Raw genomic sequence first — 22,381 nt, 5'->3', positions numbered from 1 at the left:
GGCTTTGATTCCTAGGCTTGGACATCTGTAGGGATCTTTGTTGCCCATAATTTCCCTCCTTTGAATTATAAGCTGCAGTTTGATTCAGATTACTCTGTACAGTTTGTTCCTGCACACTTTTGTATAATTAAGCACCAGCTTTTAATTTATTTATTTTTAAGTGGTGGGTTGTTGGGTTTTGTTTTCCCCAGGGGGTGCAATTCAGCAGTACTGTTCCTGCATAGCTCTCATCCATTTTGACGGAAATTGCATCGAAACAGACCTTGGTGGCAGTGAGAGCCCTTTCTATGTTCAATGCTGCATTAATCGATGATGGCAAGCAACATAAAGACTCCGATCGTACAAAAAATATATATAAGGAAAAATATATCTGATTGTGAGTGAGAGAGCCTGGGAGCCAGTGGAGAGATTGCAGGATATGAACGTCAGATACTAAGGCTTAGATATCTCCTACCCAAGGAATTCATGTTGGGCTCGTTCGTCCTTCTGAGTTGAATGGAGTGGTCATATTTTTTTGGGGGGGGTGGAAATTAGTGATTTCCTCATAATAAACAGAAAGTTCTACAACCCAGTTGCCCAGCAATAAAATGTTTGTGCATGTTATGGCGCCATCCTACACGTGTATTCAGATGTAAGCACTATTGAGGTCAGGGGGGGGCTTACTCCTTGGTAAGTGGAGCTACAGCCTTTGTGCCTCTGAATTGCTAGCATCAGAAATATATGAACTGGAGGTTTTTTTATTTAATTCATAAGTGTTTACATACTTATGAACATGTTGTTTACAAATTAAGCATCTCGTGTGTTGAGACAAACATGTATATATGCTTTGGGTTGTGCCACCGGATTGCTTTTATAGGGTGGTTGGAAGGAATGTTTCTGCCCTTTTATCATCTTTAAGTGACCTTATGAAAACCCTTTTTGTCATAGTGTTTGTAAGTCTTAGGTGTTTTTATATTTTTCAACTAAAAAGAAAGAACCCACCACCCCAGAAAAATCCACACCTTTCTGCCCTTTAAGTACCGTAACCTACTTACAGTCTAGAAACAATTGCATTTAAAAACATTCTCGGGGGAAAATACAATTAAAACCATTACTCTGCCCAGGGATCGCAGAGTTGCAAAGAACAGAGTTCCTCGCCCACCAAAATGTCTAGGGAAATAGGAATGTTTTCAGATTTCTCCTTAAAGTGAATCCTGATGTCTGCAGACACACCTGATGAATAGGGATGCCAAAACAGGGAACCACCACTGAAAATGCCCTGTCACACCTGCAGATTATAGGGGAGGACCGGGACATTTGCAGGGAAACCAAAATGCTTGTTTACAAAGCTATTGTACCACCAACCTTACTATATAATTGTGAAACATGGACCACTTATAAACGCCATCTCCAACTCCTCGAAAGATTCCATCAATGGTGTCTCCGAAAAAATTTACACATCACTTTGGAAGACAGGCGAACTAATATCAGTGTACTGGAAGAAGTAAAGATCGCCAGTGTTGAAGCAATTATTCTTCAACATCAACTTCGTTGGACTGGTCATGTTGTGCGGATGCCTGATTATCGTCTTCCAAAGCAACTACTCTATTCCGAACTTTAAAATGGAAAGCGTAATGCTGGTGGTCAACAAAAGAGGTTTAAAGACTGTCTCAAGGCAAATCTTTAAAAATGTAGTATAAGCACTGACAACTGCGAAACACTGGCCTGCAAGCGCTCCAGTTGGAGAACAGCCTTTACCAAAGGTGTCGTGGGCTTTGAAGAAACTCGATCTCAGGACATGAGGGAGAAACGTGCTAAGAGGAAGGCACGCTTGGCAAACCCACACCGTGATCAACTCCTGCCCGGAAACCGATGTCCCCACTGTGGAAGGATGTGTGGATCCACAATTGGCCTCCACAGTCACCTATGGACCCATTGTTAAAACCATGTTTATGGAAGACAATCTTACTCGGCTACGAGTGATCGCCAAAGAAGATTGGGGGAGATGATCTTTTCGGTATTCAGGTTCCAAACCATTTAGGGCAGGCATAGGCAAAGTCCGGCCCTCCAGATGTTTTGGGACTACAATTCCCATCATCCCTAGCTATCAGGACCAGTGGTCAGGGATGATGTGCTATACTCCTTAGCAGAAGTTCCCAACCCACTCGCAACTCATCAACCTAAGCCTACAATATGGGACACATTTGAATTATTTGGCCTGTATTTATCCATCTTCCATCTTGCTTTTTCAGTGCTAGGAAATGTTCCATTGAAAGACAAATAATGGTTGTACAAAAGAGAGAGTTTGACAGGAGCAGCTCACCCTGAAGGGCTGAGAAATTGTGCCTGCTGTATTCTTTGCAACAATAAAGGAACTTTGGCTATATTTTTTTGCATTTGGACAGCTCTCCTCTGTTTTTTATTTCTTTCTGTACAATCCTTTCTTTAAACGGTGCTAGCATCACTGGGGTGATCTCTCTTACATCAGGTTGTGTCTCACTTGTGGATCTGAATCACGAGCTGACCAAATGCTCTGTTGCAGGTGTGAGGAACCTGTGTTCCTCCAGGTATTGCTGGACTCGAACTCTCATCAGCCCCAGCTCACACAGCCAATGGTCATGGTCAGGGATGGTAGGAGTTGTAGTACAGCAACATCTGTTGGGCCACAGGTTTGCCACCCATGCTCTGTAGTAGTAGAGCTTTCTGAACTTTTCATGTTGGTGGCACACTTTTTAGACATGCATCATTTCGTGACACAGTAATTCAGTTTTACTTTCAAACCAGAGGTTAAACTAGACCCAGGAGGAGCACAGGGAGCGTTCGCGCGACACACCTACACACTGCAGCCGACACACTGATGTGTCGTGACGCACACTTTGGAAAGCTCTGCTCTATTGCCTTGACAATTAAAGCTAGGTCCAGTTCACTCCAGATCTGTTAAAAGTTTACTCTTTCAAAAGAAAAAAAATGGGTTGCATGCGTGTTAGGGGAATATTCTGAATATCTAAACTGAAACATTGTCTTCATCAATCTTCAGTATTCAGCTAACTCATTCATTCCTTCAGCACAGGGAGTTTTGGCTGTGCAATGGACCTTCCTTCTCCTCTTCCTACACACCTTAAATCTGTTCTGGGACAGATCTGGGGGAGGGTTCATGGTGAGAAGGGTGGCTTCATTGCACAAGTGGAAATCCTTGTGCTAAAGGAACAAACGCATTGGATACCACCCTTTTCTTAGTTATTCTATATGGTGAAGCATTCTAATATCTTTGTAACCGTTAGATATTATGGAATTGAGTATTCTGGTTTCATAGCATTAACACCAGTAGCAATATCATATAAACATAGGGAGCCGTTTTACTACTTATCCATCCAGCCCACTATAGTCTACCATAACCAGAAGTGGCTCTCCAGAGTCTCCAGCAGAGAAGGTTCTCATACTTGCTGCCTGGTCTTCATAACTGGAGATGCAAAAAACTGCACCTGGGATCTTTTGCTTGCACCAAGCTTTTGCCCTGGCCCTTCCCAACCAATATCATATTCATGCTACAGATTTCTTTTAACAGCAACACCTATAGCATTTTATAAACATGGCTTCTTGCATAACAGCAATCTGTGTGTAGATGGGAGTGGTAGGCAGCCCCCCCCCTTGTATTGTTAATGATGTGGAAGAGTAAACTCCTCAATGAAATATTAAGCACTGGGACCAACCTGGCTCTTCCTTGATCTTAGCTTTGCATCTGCCTCTATTTTGGTCTTCTGACTTGGCGCAGTGTGCCTGTTCCTTCATGCACATTTCTTGCTCTGACAGACCAGCTGCCCAACTATAGGAGGAGGTTAATCTCTGGCCACATACTAACACTACAGAGTGTCATTAATGAATTAACAGGGAGCCTGTTGCTTTTCGGGGGGGGGGGGGAATCCACGCTTTGCCCAACAGGAGGAGGGAGAGTGCTGTTGGCAGAAACACATACAGATCTTTCTTAGGACAGAAATTCTTAGAACTTTGCATGTCACCTTCCTTTTTAATACAGCTGCCTCTTTCCAGGGCTGCACTCAGAAGGCTTATAAGTACAACATTTTGCAAGTTTATCCCGTGGCAGCAGGGGGGGGGGGGGTGTGCAGAAGAAAGAGATAGGAGGAGGCTTGGGGTAAGGGATTGATCTGGGAGGAGCTTCCAATTTTCCGTGAATCTTTAGACATGTGTGCCATGTCCAAGGGTACACCATGGCTTTCAGTACAGCTGTTGCCATCAATCAACAGATTAATCCACTAAAGTTTAAGTTGATTGATTTGTGAAGGTAAGTTGCAACTGGTGGCCCGGTAACTCCTTTGTTTGATTCTGAGATTATTTCGATGACTTTCTAGAAAAACCCATGTGTGACTTGATTTATGCTTCAGCGTCTCAAAAAGGCATCCATGTTAAGGTTTGGGTATTTTTATTTATTTATTCATGCAAATACATTTAAGTGCAGCGAATTATTTGAAAGGAAAATATTTGAATTGTTGATAACCCTATTAAAAATGCTGCTTGCTCATTCTGCTTGATCCGAGGCAGTAAAAGGGTCTTGGGTAAATGGTATCTGAAGAAGTGTGCATGCACACGAAAGCTCATACCTATGACAAACTTAGTTGGTCTCTAAGGTGCTACTGGAAGGATTTTTTTAATTTTGTTTTGACTACATCAGACCAACACGGCTACCTACCTGTAATTGGGTAAATGGGTAAGTGTTGAGGTCACCCAGTCTGATAAGAGAAGGTGCAGGGATTCTGTACCCCCTTTTCCCAAATGTAAAAATATAATGAGCTCCAACTCTCATTCTGTCTTCATTCTAGACTTTTTCTCATCTTTAAAAAAATAGAGAGGGAAGTTTGTTTCCTCCTCTTTCTTCATTCCATCATGTTACTTAACAGAATTCTCAGCCACCAATTTTTTTAACTGTAAGCAGTGTTATGCTGAATGGCATTGCAAATGAATGTTAGCTCATAGAACAGGGTTCTTTCCTGCCCATCATCCTTACTGTATTCAGTGCCTACATAAACACAAAACTGATTCTGAGCATCAATGGTTACATCATTTGGGACTTGTTAGTGTAAATGGAAGGTGTGGAAGAGGCGACACGATAGAAGTTTATAATCTTATGCATGGCGTGACGAAAGTGGATGGGGAAAAGTTTGCAGGCAGATGCAAATTGAGGGGGAAGTCAGCGGAAATAGCAACCTGCTTCCTCGGATCTGAGCCCTTGCAATTCAGCTTAACCAAAAAAGGTTCTCTCTGCAAATGATTAGAAGAAGATGAGTAGGATCTTACAGTGACTTAGAGTTACAAATGTCAGCTGAAATTTTAGTGCGTGAATTAGTATACGTGCCTGAAATCCAGGCTGAAGACTTGTCCTGGTCTTCAAGCTACGGACTGGACGGCATTATCAGGCTTTGGAATTTGCTCATGTTCTCCTTACAACTTGACACTTTGAATTCTTCCTTTGCTTCCTGTTTGGAGCAAACCTGACATTGCTCAATTCAGACATCTCGCAGTGGTTTATTTACACCAGGAACTGAGGGAGGAAATTGGCGTAATGGAAGCAGTGTGTATGCAAGTCGGAGCCCCGCTCATGATGGCCAGACCATTAACTGGGCCTGTTTCATAGTATCTGCTTGTCAGTAGATAATAAAGTACTAGTTACTTAATGGAGTCCAGGTAGTTTTACAAATATTATATAGATAAAGCAGAAATTCCCAAACGGGGATTATCTCCTCCTTTGACAAGGGAGCCTACTAAAACTGCAAAGTACCATATATCAAACCACAATTGACTTAGGTTTGTCTTTTCTCTCTCTCTCTCTCTCTCTCTCTCTGTCAGGGGTGCCAACTTGAATAAAATATTGTGAGGGCCCACCCCACGTAATCGATCACATGATGCAGTGCACACATACCATTTGAATGGGAATGTCTATCAACTTTGTGGAGGCCCAGCCTCCTCAAATATTTTACTGTGGGAGCCAAAGTCCCCACATCTCCTAGGAGTTGGCTCCTGTGCCCTCTACACTGCTCTCTACTCCACGTTGATTTAGGTTGAGAAATATTGTAAGTGCTATACTGAGGATAAAGAAAGCTGATCCTTCCTTTAACTGTTCCAAATGCCTTTCTCAAAGCTGGCTCTCCAGGTTACTACACCCATTAACTATCTTTTCAAATGTCTAGGAATTAGCCATACATCAAGCCCAGTTGAGGTTCTTACAAATGCCCCACAGTGAGACAAGCAGGAAGGACCTTTTCACGGTTGTTGGCCAACAAAAGCAACCTAAATTTGAAGTTTTCCTGCTGTTATAAATTACTGGTTGTTCACTGGCTGCTTACTGGTTGTCCATCATAGCATACTAATCCGTGTGCTTTCCAGTATCCTAAAGTCAGTGGTGGTGTTGTTGGCAATAAACAACCAGATATTTCGTGTTCAAATAAATATTGCCCAGAGCAATGTAAGAAACTCCACACCTGAACACCATATTTTTGGTGGTGGCTGGTCTGCTTTTGGAATGGCTAAAGTTGGGAAGAAGCTGACTTAATGCAGCAAGCCCAAATGGAAATGAAGTCAGTATTTCCAGGGCTCTTTTGCCCTGTCAGCCGGGATAGGACGGGGCGGGGGGGGGGGAGAGAGAAAGAGACACCAACTGTACTTGGCTGATTGCAATAGTAATCGTTGCAGACTGATGTGCGTATTGCCTCTAAAACCTTTGCCAAGAAATAAAACTGTACAGTTCTTTTGCATGACACTGTACATTTTGTGTTGGCCCGGGTTCTTGATATGTATTCAGTACTATGGCTAGATAATTTGTTAACAAGGCCTTTTTAACACTTTGGACAGATGCACATACTGTTTTCAATCTTCACGGTTAATTATTTGATTTTGTATTAGATGCTAGAACACCCTGACTCCTAATCACTCCTCATTGTTGGGAGTCCATTATATTCTAACTGTTTGAGTGCTCCCGTTGACCTTGAACTGACATTATAAGCTGTGTCTAATCTTTTCACTCTATATTTCTAATGCTTCTTTTCTTCCTCTTTCCCCCCTCCCTTCTCTCTTTGTCTGATCTCTGATTAGCATCACAATGGGGCTGCCTCTGAGTCCAGCAGCTGACTCCGCCCGCTCTGCACGACACGCTCTCTCGCTCATTGCCACGGCCAGACCACCCGCCTTCATTACAACTATTGCCAAGGAGGTGAGCAAAAGAACTTTTCCAGGGCTTGCTGTGCTCCACTTCAGAAGGAACAATCGCTTCCTTGTTTAACAACAAGAAACATCTGGGGATTCATATATGTATATATATATCTTTTTTATTATTTTTTGTATATTTTCTTGTGTGCCCCAGCATACATGTGCAATATGTACATGAGGTTGTGTGTGTGTGTGTGTGTGTGTGTGTGTGTTTTGGATACACACATTATATATGTGTATAAAGAGGGGTGGAGAACAACCAGATAGTGCTTCAGTCAGGCTCTGAATCCATAAAGTAATCTGCAGAGTAATTTCATGTATATATTTATTTGGGCCTTGGGCTCCGAGCTGATGACAATATTGTCAACTGTACTCAGACACAGAACACTGTCATATATTTAATCATTCCTTTGTAACACTGCACTGGGACTTAGAGCCAAACTAGACATTTGCTTAGTACACAGCATGCAGTTTCCCCACCCCCCACCCTGCACATATACTGGTGGATATGTGGGGAGAGGCATTTTTTACTTGCAAGGCACCATGCAGGGGAGAAGATGCCTTAGCCCCGCACTGCAATTAGAATGGGGAGCCCCCTGCCATCCCTTGCATGGGCCAGAGCCTTAGAATGCAAGGCCCTATTAAGAAGAAACAGGCTCCCAGATGGGAGCTGGGAGGGTCTACCTTTCTGAGTATGGATGAAGGATATGATATAAAAGGGATGAAGGGCCTTTGTCTATATTCTTTTTCTTCTTTTTCCTTTCTGTCTCTCTATTTCTTGATTTTCCTTTCGCCTTATTTTGGTTTTTTGTTATTCTTTGTCTTTTAGACTAGTTTGACTTTTACTGTATTTTGTGTTGAAAACTTTCAATAAAAAAAGAAGGAACGTCCCTATTGGGAATGAAGGGATAAGCTCTCCTTCCCAGCACACTGCCTTCCCCATGGCATTTGCCACTCCATCGCTCATTGTCCCTCTGCATATATTCTCAGTCTGTGTGAGAAAGCTTGTCCCGTATTTTTCTGTCTATAAGACACCCCCATGCATAAGACACCCCCTATTTGGGGGGACTCCAAATTGAGAAAATGGGGGAGATGGCCCGGAGTTGTTGAGCTTTTTGCGGGGAGGGTTGCCCAGAGTTGTTGAGCTCACCAGACTGACAAAGCGTCTGCCCGATAGCCACCAACAGTTGGTGAGCGCAAGCACAATTGATGCAGCGGAAGCCAATCCACAGCAGACCTTGCCACAGCCACCAATCACCAGTCCATTGAATGAAGTAGCAGCCAATCCAAAGCAGCCCTTGACACAGTCACCAATCACCCACCCAATCGCCGCTGACAACCTCCTGCTCGTGGCTGCAACCAATCACCCGTCCCCCCTCTGCACTATCCGTGTATAGGACAAGCCCTGATTTTGAACATTTTGTTGCTGTTTAGTCGTGTCCGACTCTTCGTGACCCCATGGACTAGAGCACGTCAGGCACTCCTGTCTTCCACTGCCTCCTGCAGTTTAGTCAGACTCATGTTGGTAGCTTCGAGAACCCTGTCCAATCATCTCGTCCTTTGTCGTCCCCTTCTCCTTGTGCCCTCCATCTTTCCCAACATCAGGGTCTTTTCCAGGGAGTCTTCTCTTCTCATGAGGTGGCCAAAGTATTGGAGCCTCAGCTTCAGGATCTGTCCTTCCAGTGAGCACTCAGGGCTGATTTCCTTAAGAATGGGTAGGTTTGATCTTCTTGCAGTCCATGGGACTCTCAAGAGTCTCTTCCAGCACCATAATTCAAAAGCATCAATTCTTTGGTGATCAGCCTTCTTTATGGTCCAGCTCTCACTTCCCATACTGGGAAAACCATAGCTTTAACTATACAGACCTTTGTCGGCAAGGTGATGTCTCTGCCTTTTTGAACATTATTTTACAGTAAAAAAAGGGGGGGGGTAGTCTTATACATGGAAAAGTATGGTATTTACTAATCCATACTCAGCTTGAGAATTCATCCTGAGTTGTGAGCTGTGATTTTGACCTGGTTGCCAATTATGCACCAAGCATGAGACTTATTCCTGATCAGTTTATCCAGAGTAAGAACTGTTAGCATGGTGAACATCCTCATTCACCCCATGTACTTTGCAAAAGAGGAAGTCATAAGATAGAACCCACTGATACTAATTATGAGCAGTTAGGAGAAATAATCACTACCAATTAGAGCTTTTCTATTACTTTTTTCTTTAAGAAAGAAAATCTGTTAAGCCCTATGCTGGTAAACATTGCTGTGACTTTATTGCCAGGAAATAAAGTGAGAATCCAATGGAAAGGGTTAAATGTATTAATTGCTTGAGTTTCATAGAGATAATACATATAATCTACAAATATGAGCAGATGTTCTCCATCCCCATTCTGTTTCATTAGTGTTCAGTGGGATGACTCTGTCCTACGTTCTGTTCCACCTGCCTCCCATTTTAATTCAGGAAATTTTATAGAGAGAGATATAGTTACTGAATTAGAGAATACTGTGTTTGCCACAGCTTCTAGATCGTTTCCCTGTTCCCCAGCTACCAACAGTCCTTAGTGCATGTGGGGATTCACTGAATTACAGTACATGCAATCCGACTGAGATTTCTTTTTGCGTGGTGTTTTAGATCTATGCCTTGCTAACCTGTAAGAGAGGGATGCGGGTGGCACCGTGGTCTAAACCCCAGAGCCTAGGTCTTGCCGATCAGAAGGTCAGCAGTTCCAATCCCCACGACGGGGTGAGCTCCCGTTGCTCGGTCCCAGCTCCTGCCAACCTAGCAGTTCGAAAGCACGTCAAAGTGCAAGTAGATAAACAGGTACCGCTTAGTCATGCTGGCCACATTACCTGGAAGCTGTACGCCGACTCCCTTGGCCAGTAAAGCGAGATGAGCGCCGCAACCCCAGAGTCATCCACGACTGGACCTAATGGTCAGGGGTCCCTTTACCCTTTACCTTTAACCTGTAAGAAAGAGACAAACTGAAGGCTTCAGCAAATGTCCTGTGAGTAGGAGGCAGGGCCAAGGATGGATATCAATAAGGGAAGACATTGGTGCCCCTTAGCACACAAGGACCAGCAATGTGGAAGCCAAAAATCCAGGGAAAAATTTGAATGTGAGCATCCCTAACAATCCTACTGTTTTTTTACAGGTGCACAGGCACACTGCTCTCCAAGCAAATACTCAATCTCAGCAGAATGTTCATACCAGTACGTTGGCTCGGGCCAAAGGAGAAATTCTGAGAGTTATTGAAATACTTATTGAAAAAATGCCTATGGATGTTGTGGATCTCCTAGTAGAGGTAAGGCCATCTTTTATGAGCCATGTTTGTGTTTCTTGTTGGGCAGTTCAATGATCGTGACATTTGTGCAGGCCTTTCAAGGTGCTGAAGGCATCTGTGCCTATGTCTGACCTGGTTATTTTTTTTTAGAAGAAAAGACAAGTACGTTTTCATTGGCTCACCAGCTGGTAAAATTAATCGAAGTCTTTGCAAAGCACTTCGAGGAGGTAGTTGGTGATAGAGAAGATGCCTTGCATTCAAAAGATCCCCGATTCAATCTCTGGGTGGGGGTTAGGAAAGACTGAGTCAAAAAATTCAGAAAGCCCCAGCCAAAATACTGGCCTAATGTATACTGTATGCCTATCACATGAAGACTCCACTTGATAACTTGTCGTTACTACTGCTATAGCACAGTGAACCCATTCACCTTGCAGTACTACTAGCATCAGTCTGGAGAAGCCCCATTTCTTTGGCAGTCATCACAGTGCTGGATACGAAGCACACACCACTGTCCCCCAAGCATTTCAGAAAAACAAGATAGTGAGCTAGACAGGAGGGACAAGTCATTTCCTGGAGGCTTCTTCAACCTGGCCTCCTTGTGTTACCCATAGCAATGTACGCAGGTCATTTTGCATATACTTCATGAACTAGTTCAGAAGATGGCAAGGGGTGTCCAGAGTAGAATCAACTCAAGAAAAGGGGAGATGGCAGAAAGCAGAGATGGTAGAGAAGAGGGGAAAGTAGATGAAGATAATCAATGAACTCAGGCCACACAAAGGTTATGCAGTGGGGCATGTGGAAGGTGGCAGCTAAAGCGGGCTTTGTAGCTCATTTTTGTTGAGTGGAAGGAGTGACTGGTTATAGTAGTTGGTGACTGAGTGGGAGATGTTGGAGTGATTGGGTGGAGGTGTGGCAGTAGAGTGGAATGAGTGACGCTGAATGAGTAGTAGGTTTTGTATTATTGCGTAAGGCAGAGACTGCCTTCACAAGAGGGAGACTGAAGAGGGGTGGTATTCCTAGTTCTAAAGATGTTTCAAAATGTGCTGCTGTATTTTTGGTTTGGGGGATTTTCTTGTTCTGCAGAGATTCCTGGGGGCATTTATGGTGCTTGGGTTGGCGACTCCCGCTAGCTGTGCAGGCGGAAGCCTTTCTTCAGATTATCTCTCCAAAGAGGAAAGGGGCCATCCTGCCAACCAGACCAGCCCTTTCTAGTGTTGTGGGTAGTGGGGTCGAGCTGAGCTCCTTTTAAAAAGTTGGAATCCCTTTATCTTGTTATTGGAATCCATTGGTTCAAGTCATGCCCTCTGAAGCAGCAGAAAACAAGCTTGCTCCATATTTTATGTGAGATAGTTGAAGACACCCATCATACCTCCTCTCAGTTTCTTCTCCTCCAGGCTAAACAACCCCAACTCCCTCAACCATTCCTCATAAGGCTTGGTTTCCAGACCCCTAATCATCTTGGTCATCCTTCTCTGCACACATTCCGGTTTGTCAGTTGATCCTTCTTAGGCCTAGTATTACAAATTCTTAGAATGTTATTTTTTTTTTTGTATACTTAACATTTGTTTTAAAATTTACTTATAGGTTATGGACATCATCATGTATTGTCTGGAAGGTTCATTGGTCAAGAAAAAGGGACTTCAAGAGTGCTTTCCAGCTATCTGCAGGTAGGGTCACAAATTGAAAAACATGTGGACACAGAGACTGGTGATGAGCAGATTTTGCAGCTGCTATGCGTTCTATCCCTTCCTGTTATTATAATTTATTGGCATTAGGCAAATGAATAGTCTGACCTAGGAAAGTTACTTACAGGGTTTGGATTAATTTACATTGACCCCTATCTAAACCAAAATTATGGACAGAAGCTCATGGTCAGGACTAAGTTGAAAGTTCTTTGGAATAGCTCATAGATGTGCCAACTTTTGTTGGAGGAATGGGACTCGGAGGAAGGTGTTAGTTTCCTTCGTGGGCTCAAATCACTCCGTGTCTGAGATAAGCCAACAGGTGCATGGTCAGCCAAGCCAGTTGCTATGGAAACAGCCTAGTGCCATCGATATAAGTGATTAAGGCATGTGAGTTCATTAGTCAGTCAGTGAGTCTTGTGAAGTGAATTGAAGTCTGTGTTACATCTTGGAACTGCTGGAGCAGCAGAAATACTTTGTTCTTGTATATATGTGTGTGTGTGTATCTGCAAAGCCTACAAGCTGTATCCACATCCAGAATGGTATTACTGAAGTCTTATCTTCTGCAGCAGTCAACTATTTTGGACCTTAAACTGAGCTCTCTGTGGTGACTGGAACTGGGGGAAACTTCCCCTGAGTGGGTATCTCACATCAGATTCCCAACAACTTTGGGGCATGGTGAAGGATCGTTTCAGAAAACCATGCCCTCCTTTTTCTACTACCTGTTCTTATGGTTTGGGTAGCAGTGACTATTATGCCCTCCATCCACATGGCATAATCCAGATTGGAGTGAGTGCAGGAAAAGAGAGCAGGTTTTCCTGTCTTCACTCCGGCATCTCCAGGGTAGAAAACATTCAAGAAAAACAGCTCCAGCAGTAGAGAAAAGCAATGGCTTCAAGATTGCATCCACAAGAGACATTGATACATGGCCATACAGCCTGCACCTCCCCATGCTATGATCTCCATAGGGCCCATGGCAGGTTTGCTGCCCAACCAGAGTTGATGTGAAGATCCAATTGTAAGGACCATGCCGTGTTAAAGTGCTATTGCTCCTGAAGATCTGCTTTAGAGGTTTTGATAGGTGCCCATTTGCCAAGACTATCAGGCTGTTGGGCCCATAGAGTAGAGTCTTTTGAGCTGTGGTCCCTCAGTTATGGATCTCAATTGCAGGAAAAACCAGGCAGGCCTTATCCCTTGATAGTTTCAAACAGCCCTGTCACTTCCTGGAATAGCCAAGATACCTTCCTGGTGAAGTGGTGGGCCATTAAGGAGAGCAAAGGAAGTGACTTTGTACGAGCCAGAAAACGGGTGGGACTCCCTCAACTGGCAGGTGGTTAGAAGAAGAAAAAGGCAGAGTTGAGAAGAGAGGTTGGACTGATGTGAGCTAGAAGCAAAGCAGCAAGCTGGAAAGGCTGAGAGACACAGCAGTGTTTGATTTTTGTTTAAATCCAAGGCTGTGGCTATGGGGGAACAGGACCCTCTTGGGGCGTTAATGCTGTGGATCCCTCCATCATAGGCTCAGGTTGTATATATGTGTAAATAAACCATATATCATGAAGACATCACAGTCTCCGCTGTCCATCATTTGAAAAGGATACACGAACCCTGGGTAAGCGCTTGGAACCTCTCTCACCAGTCAGATTGGGGTGGCATGCAGCAATATTTAGGCAATGCTGGGTTCTCATGACAGTGCTAGCTTTTGAGCAGTATTTTAGAGCAGATGATTAGGCTAATATTGTCTGTATTTTGATGCAGATTTTCTAAGCTGCTTTTGGGAAGATTTTTTAATTTTCAAAGTAGGTTATAGATCTGTTAAATAAAATAGCACAGGTAGTGATTTCAGTGTAGCACGCTGTGAAAGCAAAAAAAGGAACGTCAATTCTTATAGGGTGCGCTACTGAAAATCTGTTCTACATCACATACTTGAAATGCAAAGGCAAGGACAAGTTGGAATTAATGTGAGAAAACTCTCTATCCTGGAGGCATGTTTAATAGAGACACGTTGCCTTTTAAATTGTGTTAAATAGCATGTATTATATCTTATTGTACGTAATTATGGCTCCTATAAAAATGATACAGCATTGTGCTAATGACAGTACAGATTAGCTTTCAGACCAGGAGAGATTTTTTTAAATATGATTTTGCTTTGTGACTCTGGAAGCAATCCAAGTGGAAACTTTTGACATGATCCTCTTACTAAATATTTTAATATGATAATGATCTTCCTGCTATACTGATTAAATGTTCAATTGCATACCTGTTGTGATCATATAGTGCTGTCAGTTTGAACAATATCAAGGCATATTTTTTTTTCCAGCTGAGCTGTTATTTTTTGTTATTATAAGCCATGATAACAGCTGTCTCCTAAGTAAAGTGTGGAGACTAATGACGATTCCATTGTCTTCTTTTCAGCGAGGGAGGGGTGCTGGAGGCAAGAACACTAGAGGCAATACAATAAGAATAAAAGCCATTCCAAGGGGATTTGTTGTTAAGATCCACTGTCCTTTTTGCTTTCTGCCTCAATGGCCTGTTGTGGGTCATGGTACTGGACTGACCTATAGTCTTCATGTTAGCATGAGTGGGCGGGGGGAACCTATCATGGTCCACATGTTCAAAGTAGGTTGGTGGTCACATGCTCCTCTACTCCCAGACCCTGACTTCCCCTTCCCCATCTGCCATGCCCAATCATCACTTACTTGTGACCCCTCTCTCTGTGAGAAGACCCCTCATGACAATCCCTGTGTTGAAACATAGAGACTCTTTCCCTTCACACATGGTTCCTGCCACAGCTAAAGCATATCACTCAGTAAGCGTCTTTTAGACCAGAGGTTCCCAAACTTATTTGGCCTACTGCTCCCTTCCAAATAGGAAGGCAAGCTGTGATCCACTTCCTGGGCCTGAGTGAAGCCCAAAAGGGTTCATCCCATTCCAGTAAACCCTCCCGCCTCCAGCACAGCTGCCGGATTCAAAGTATTGGCTTAGAAAAGGTGTTCCTTCATGCATGGAGGAAATGTCTCTTATATAGTGATGCCTGATGTCACCCATGTACAAAATCCAGAAACAAAGAGAAAATGTTTTGATCAATACAGCAGTACTCTCACGTGCAGATTTATTAGATCCGTCTGTTATATTAGAACTCACAGATTAAATCAACAAATATTTGTGGCCACCCTGACAATTTGCCTTTCCTCTTCCATTCTTCTTTTACAAGTTGGCCTTGGAGGATGGCAAACTGTTGGAGAAATAGTTGTGGGGTGGGGTGGGGCTACTTGGAAGGGACACCACCCACCTTCCCTTCCAAGTAGTCCTCCCCAACCCCCACCCTGCACACCCAAAGAAATTACTGGTTTGCGGACTAATCTTCTCCCCTCCTTTTATTTGAAATTTTAACAATCTTTTAGACTTTGCCTTTTTTTCTGGTCAACTTCATGTTCAATGAAGATTCCTGTGCAACGTTGTTTACCAGAACTAAGGCTGCCCTGGAGCATCCTTTGCAGATCAAAGCAAAAATAGTTAAATTGCAAAACAGTTCAGCCGCATTGAGAAGTAAATTAGTTTAAACTCAAGGAAGCTCAATTCCTGGATCTTAATAAGGGCGAGCATCTCATTTTAGCAAGCATAAATTAGGCGCCTTGCTAAAACTGTGGCCTACACCTTACAATTTTAAAAGTCCGCACATTGCAGACCTGATTTGGAGCATCTACATTTACACTCTGTTTTTGTAACTCCTGTATGTATGCTTCAGTGGTGGTGAGCCTCATATTTCATATTAATCGCTATCATTATCTAACTGCGCTTCTGGATTGCAGTGTGCATCAAGAGGACAGTCAGCCAATGTAATCCGCATTGGCTTTCCCATAAGTAGCAGTGGGGATGTCCCATTTCATCTGTAACGTAAATCATATAGGGTTATGCATCTTCATCAGCTTTCTTAAGCCATTTGTTGCACAGAACTCTGTGGGTCAAATCCGGTATCTCTTGACAGTGTTTTATTCAGACCGATATCTTCTGATATTTTGGCTAATCTTGTATTCTGACTACTGTATGGGCCATTAAAATGCCAGACAGGGATCCTGCAAGCTGAAACAATAGAATAGTAGTAGAAATTGTGTTAGGCATAGGGTAATGTAGTTTTTGACATTTTGAAAATGTTAGGAATAGCAAGACCTCCTCTTGTTTAGGCTTTAATTCAGCAAGATCTTCAGTACAATCATTATTATGTGCCTCCCTTTAAAAGGATCGGTATCACTGAACTGTAGAGTTGTTTGGCATTTGGGATTAAAATTCAATGAGAAGCTACTGCTGAAGAATCGTTGAAATGAATGGTAACAATACTGATGGAGTATCAGTGGAGGTTTTTGTTTTAGTACATCTTTGTTTTGTCCAGACTTTCCCTGAGCTCTGACCTTGATTTATGTTGTTTATTTGTTCCGTGTGTTTTTTTTATTTTGACTGTTGCATTGGCTTTATGTTGTGTGTTTTTGTTTTGATGACATTGTTTTTATATTGTACACCGCTTAGAGATTTACTTATTTTTTAAAAAAAGTGGCTTATAAATGCTTTGTTTATTAACTAAATAAAAATACAAGCGCTGTATTTGTTTTGGGGCAGGGAAGGGGAGGCAGATGGAGAGGAAACAGGAAACAAAATGCAACTCAATGAAGAGAGAAAGTCATTTCCCAGGAAACTGAAGTGAGGGGATTGGTGAATGCCCATGGTGACAGAGAGGAAGCCAGAGAGGGGAGGGGAAACACCAGGAATTCTGACCTAAAGGTCATCGTGAAAAAGGCTGTCCATTCAGCCTCAGGTCACAGCGAATCAAACGTAACAGAAGGTGTGCTTCAGGTTTCCACTATATGCCCAGTTCTTATTGCTTGAATCTTTCAGATCAGGTCTCCAGGATCCAATACCTGAGTTCGGTCAGGCTGCCCAACCTCATCTCCTACAGTCAACAAAAGCATCAAAGGCACAAAAGCATGAAAGGCACAAATACAGGATGGGAGACACCTGGCTTGAGAGCAGTACATGTGAAAAGGATCTAGGAGTCTTGGTAGACCACAAACTTGACATGAGTCAACAGTGTGATGCAGCAGCTAAATAAGTCAATGCAATTCTGGGCTGCATCAATAGGAGTATAGCATCTAGATCAGGCATCCCCAAACTTCGGCATTCCAGATGTTTTGGACTACAATTCCCATCTTCCCCGACCACTGGTCCTGTTAGCTAGGGATCATGGGAGTTGTAGACCAAAACATCTGGAGGACCACAGTTTGGGGATGCCTGATCTAGATCAAGGGAAGTAATAGTACCACTGTATTCTGCTCTGGTCAGACCTCACCTGGAGTACTGTGTTCAGTTCTGGGCACCACAGTTCAAGAAGGATACTGACAAGCTGGAACGTGCCCAGAAGAGGGCAACCAAAATGGTCAAAGGCCTGGAAATGATGCCTTCTGAGGAACGGCTTAGGGAGCTGGGTATGTTTAGCCTGGAGAAGAGGTTAAGGGGTGATACGATAGCCTTGTTCAAATATATAAAAGGATGTCATATAGAGGAGGGACAAAGGTTGTTTTCTGCTGCTCCAGAGAAGCGGACACGGAGCAATGGATTCAAGCTACAAGAAAGAAGATTCCACCTAAACATTAGGAAGAACTTCCTGACAGTAAGAGCTGTTCGGCAGTGGAATTTGCTACCAAGGAGTGTGGTGGAGTCTCCTTCTTTGGAGGTCTTTAAGCAGAGGCTTGACAGGCATATGTCAAGAATGCTTTGATGGTGTTTCCTGCTTGGCAGGGGGTTGGACTGGATGGCCCTTGTGGTCTCTTCCAACTCTATGATTCTATGATTCTATCAGCAGCCAGACTGATAGGGAGAATGCAAGTCCACTACATACTCCCCCCCCCCCGCCCCCTGTGGAGACCTCCTTCTGACCTCTGTTTTAGAGCTCCAGTTTAACAGGGTGGTGAGAAGAGAGATTTCTGTGTGAGATTCCCTAGGCTTCTTTAGCTGTGTGCACTGATTCCTGCACATCCCCATTTCCTCCCGCCAACGCTTGGCAGCATCTGCAGCCAACAAAAGGCTGCTTCTCGGGGGAGTACAGAAGTGTGAACCTAAGTGTGCACTTATGGTTGCACTCGGGTTTTTGTAAATATTTGGAATCCAATCTTATTCACGCTTTAAATAAGCATTGCCTTGTTTCCCCCTTTAATTTATTTGTAAAAATAGAAAATGACTTGAAAGAATTACCATGGAATGGCTTGTGTTCTGGCTTATTTTATTCCAGATGAAATAGTTGTTAAGCAAACAACACCAAAGAAAAGAGTGCCTGTGTCCTAACATCACCTTGTGGTTGATTATTCAAAGCAAGTGCATACATTTGCCCGTCACAATTTATTTGGCATGGCCTGTCCTTCTCAAACAGTCATATAATATATCAACTTTGAAACTGTGACAGTTCACAAAACACAAATTATTCTATGGTACCTCTTAAGTATAGATGTATGAATTGCAAATTTATTGCTTAGCCAATTGGCCATTACAATGCAATAATTAGATCACCAATGACTGAACATGACCAAGCATTCACAACGTAATTGGCAATTCCGGATATAATTTAAATCAAATAATTGCATTAACTACAATTACTGATACGACAAATCAGCAATCTATCAAACCTATCAAAGTCATTCATGTAAGATAAAATCTTGTCCAATCCAAGGTAGACATGTTTAGAATAAGTGAAATCAGCTAAGATAAACTTACTATGAATGTCTATAACTGGAAAGTTGGCATTGTGAGATAAAATCTATCATACTTTAAGAAGACTTAAGATGGAGAGTGGCAAATATGTAAATAGATATTCCACATTTCAGTAAAAACATGTCAAAGAAAATGGATCATCTATTATTAGTACCATTGCATGCACAGCATCTGATTGCTTGTAGCAATTTTTTAAAAAAATACTCTCAAGACAGTGTGTTTTTAATTTATATATTGATTTATGTATTGTATTTTAAGAGTTCTTGTAAATTTAGTGGTCAACTATATTTGTGTGTTTGTGTGTAAGAATGAAATTTTAGGAAACCAGCTAGAAAAATATTTTTGTTCCTGTTCTCTGAGGAATACTCTTCTGTATAGACTCTGCTAATATTTTTGTTGTAGTAGTTGTAAGCTATTCTGTTTCCCATCTCGATTGTCTGATGTTGGGCAAGCCACATTCCCTTTCCTTCATTATTCTATCAAGAAGCGTTTTCAGTTATACTGTTTTCTTACAAAAATAAAAATATTGATATAGAGCAGGCAGGTCCAACAGGTAGACCGTGATCTACCGGTAGATCACTAGGTGCCTGTGGTAGATCACAGTCTCTTGGGAGTTGGCCACCCCTGATATAGAGGGGTGATGCAGAGAACAGACCTCTGCACCAGCTATTGCAAGTTGTCAGGGGATTGTGCACACACAGAAACACAGACTGAATTCATACTAAGCCAGACATCCCGGTTTAATAAGCTGGGAGATTCCTGAGTGGCACACAGGTCCTTTGCAACCACTTTACTTCTTCCTTTTTGAAAGTGACTGTCAAAGTTAGGATTCATCATTTAACCGTAGCTTTCCATTACGTGCAAACCCAGCCAGGTTTAAACCTGGTTCAAACCAAGCCAGAATATGAAGCCAACTTTAAATCAGGACTTCCTATCCTGGTTTGTTCTGAAGTCCCACCCATAGTTTTCAAGTTCACACGTAATGGGAAGATATGGTTAAGTGCTAGATCCCAGTATGGAGGGAGGAGCCAGGGGGCTGCAAGCTGGTGCATACTTATGCATGCTAGAGCATGCTTTGCTTATTATGCCAGGATGTTTGGCTTAGTATTGCATGTGAATATGGCCATACTGTTTCAGAAATCCCAAGCAAGTAGGAAAAGCTTTAAGGGGTGTTTATTTCACTTGCATAAATTACTATTCCACCCTTCAGTATAAATATTTCCAGGATGGCTTAGAACAGGCTTCCTCAACCTCGGCCCTCCAGATGTTTTTGGCCTGCAACTCCCATGATCCCTAGCTAGCAGGACCAGTGGTCAGGGATTATGGGAATTGTAGTCTCAAAACATCTGGAGGGATGAGGCTGAGGAAGCCTGGCTTAGAACAAAATAGAGAATTATAAAATCATGAGACCTACACATACACACAGAAAGAAAAAACAATAGATTAAAAAACTAGCACCATTCAAAGACACTCTCCCCAAATTAAACTAGTATGAAACTGGTAGAAACTTGTAGTGCTGATATATCCCAAGTAGATCTCTGTGTGCTGGACTATTGCCATGAAGAAGGATCAGAAATCAAGAACCTCAGTGGTTGTTGGGTGGCACTTTTTTGTGTCATCATTAACAACCCACCGCCTTTTTGTGAGAGAAATTCCAAATGTCCAGAATGCAAGGTTAACTGTTAACACAGCCCTACAAAATTGCCCCCAGCTTTATGTTCCCCCCCCTCACAAGTTACTCTTTGTTGCATTTAGCTTGGTAGACTGCATTAGAGCGAAACTGCATTACTGTACACAGAAGACTTTGCTGGCGAGATTTTCCAGGGGTTCCAAAGAAGGCAAACTGTATAAAATTATGCTCCCCAAATTCTACTCAATTCCAATCAAGAAAGCGCAGAGCCACCTGTTGCTTTCTTCCTAATCTATTGTTGTACAAGAAAACAAACTGCAGCAAAGCAACATCTTAGAATCCCTTTCATTTTTGTTGCCTGTGTTTTGTTCAGCCGTATTAAATAATTATGGACATCCTTCTGTGCCTCAGGCATCAGAATTCCTTAGACAAAAACCTCCTTGCTCTTCAGAATCGCCTTTTCAGTACTGCATTGTGTTTTGCCCCCCACTGCAGCTGAAATATAAAAGATGCCAGTATTTGCATTATGATCTATTCCAGGGGTAGGCAACCGAAGGCCCGTGGGCCAGATACAGCCCAATCGCCTTCTCAATCCGGCCCATGGATGGTCTGGGAATCAGCGTGTTTTTACATGAGTAGAATGTGTCCTTTTATTTAAAATAATAATAATAATTTAATTTATTATTTATACCCCGCCCATCTGGCTGGGTTTCCCTAGCCACTCTGGGCGGCTTCCAACAGAATATTAAAATACAATAATCTATTAAACATTAAAAGCTTCCCTAAACAGGGCTGCCCCTCTGGGTTATTTGTGGGGCCTGCCTGGTGTTTTTACATGGGTAGAATGTGTGCTTTTATTTAAAATGCATCTCTGGGTTATTTGTGGGGCATAGGAATTCGTTCATTTTTTTCTTCAAAATATAGTCCGGCCCACCACATAGTCTGAGGGACGGTGGACCGGCCCACGGCTGAAAAAGGTTGCTGACCCCTGAAATTCTTTCCTCATCATATTCTTGCTTTCATCAGGAAGTTTGGTCGGGGCTGTTTGCAATACTCTTCTACTGTATATCTATCTACTGTATCCCTCTTCCAAGAGAAGAGATTTTGGAACGCCTGGTAAGCAGGTGCAGTTAATGTTAGCATCACCTACGCAGTTGGACTCAATCAAGCCATGTGCCATGCAGGAACAGACAGAAATCACCCACCTGATTCTGTGCTGTGGTGGCAGGAGGGGGAAATCCCTCCATACAGTGGCAAATCAGGCCTTCAGTGCAGAAAACTGTAGCAGGCAATCAATAAACCAATGATCAGCATTTGATCACCACCTTGTTAAACCATCAGTAGTAATCTAGCTGTTATCAGTTGCATGTGAAAAGAATGAGGGAGGCAAAAAATATTATATCTAACCTCCATATGGATGCTGTGTCCTAGCTCCCATTTCCTCTCACAGTGAAGTCAGAAATATGGAACTGTGTGCTGACACGAATAATGTGCCCCCCCCCCCTCATGCTTGGGTCTTTGGTGCTGTTATTCCTCGATTGTAGCCAGAGTTGTGCATATATTCACTTTCGAATGGGCTTACCCTTGCAAATGGAGTGTATCACAGAAAAACAAAAGCACACAGTGGTTTTTTTGCCAGAACTCACAGGAACTCAGTTCCAACACCTCTCAGGTAGGCGTCATTGCCACTCTAAGAGAACGAGGGAGGTATTCATGGTGAGTTCCAGCACCTCTTTTTCTAGAAAAATAGCACTGCTCCTAAGGGTTGCCATTGCAGTGTAGCTTGCAGAGTTTGACCAGGGAGACTTGGGTTCAAATCCCTGCCCAGCCACAAAACTTGCTAGG

General features: G+C 42.9%; 1 protein-coding gene across 5 annotated transcripts in view; it reads left to right on the top strand.

Annotated features, from left to right (window-relative positions):
- The window catches only part of WDR7 (WD repeat domain 7), a 213,457-nt gene that overhangs the window by 149,557 nt on the left and 41,519 nt on the right, over nt 1-22,381 (top strand). For all 5 annotated transcript variants that reach the window (XM_060280352.2, XM_060280350.2, XM_060280349.2 and 2 more), the window contains 3 exons: nt 7,081-7,198; nt 10,343-10,492; nt 12,056-12,138. In XM_060280352.2, coding sequence (XP_060136335.1) covers nt 7,081-7,198; nt 10,343-10,492; nt 12,056-12,138 — 351 coding nt within the window. The remainder of the gene's footprint in view (nt 1-7,080; nt 7,199-10,342; nt 10,493-12,055; nt 12,139-22,381) is intronic.

This window comes from Zootoca vivipara, chromosome 10 (assembly GCF_965207765.1).
Source record: "Zootoca vivipara chromosome 10, rZooViv2.hap1.1, whole genome shotgun sequence".
NCBI lineage: Eukaryota > Metazoa > Chordata > Lepidosauria > Squamata > Lacertidae > Zootoca > Zootoca vivipara.
The sequence above is the reverse complement of the archived record's forward strand: the minus strand, read 5'-3'. Positions and strand labels throughout refer to the sequence as shown.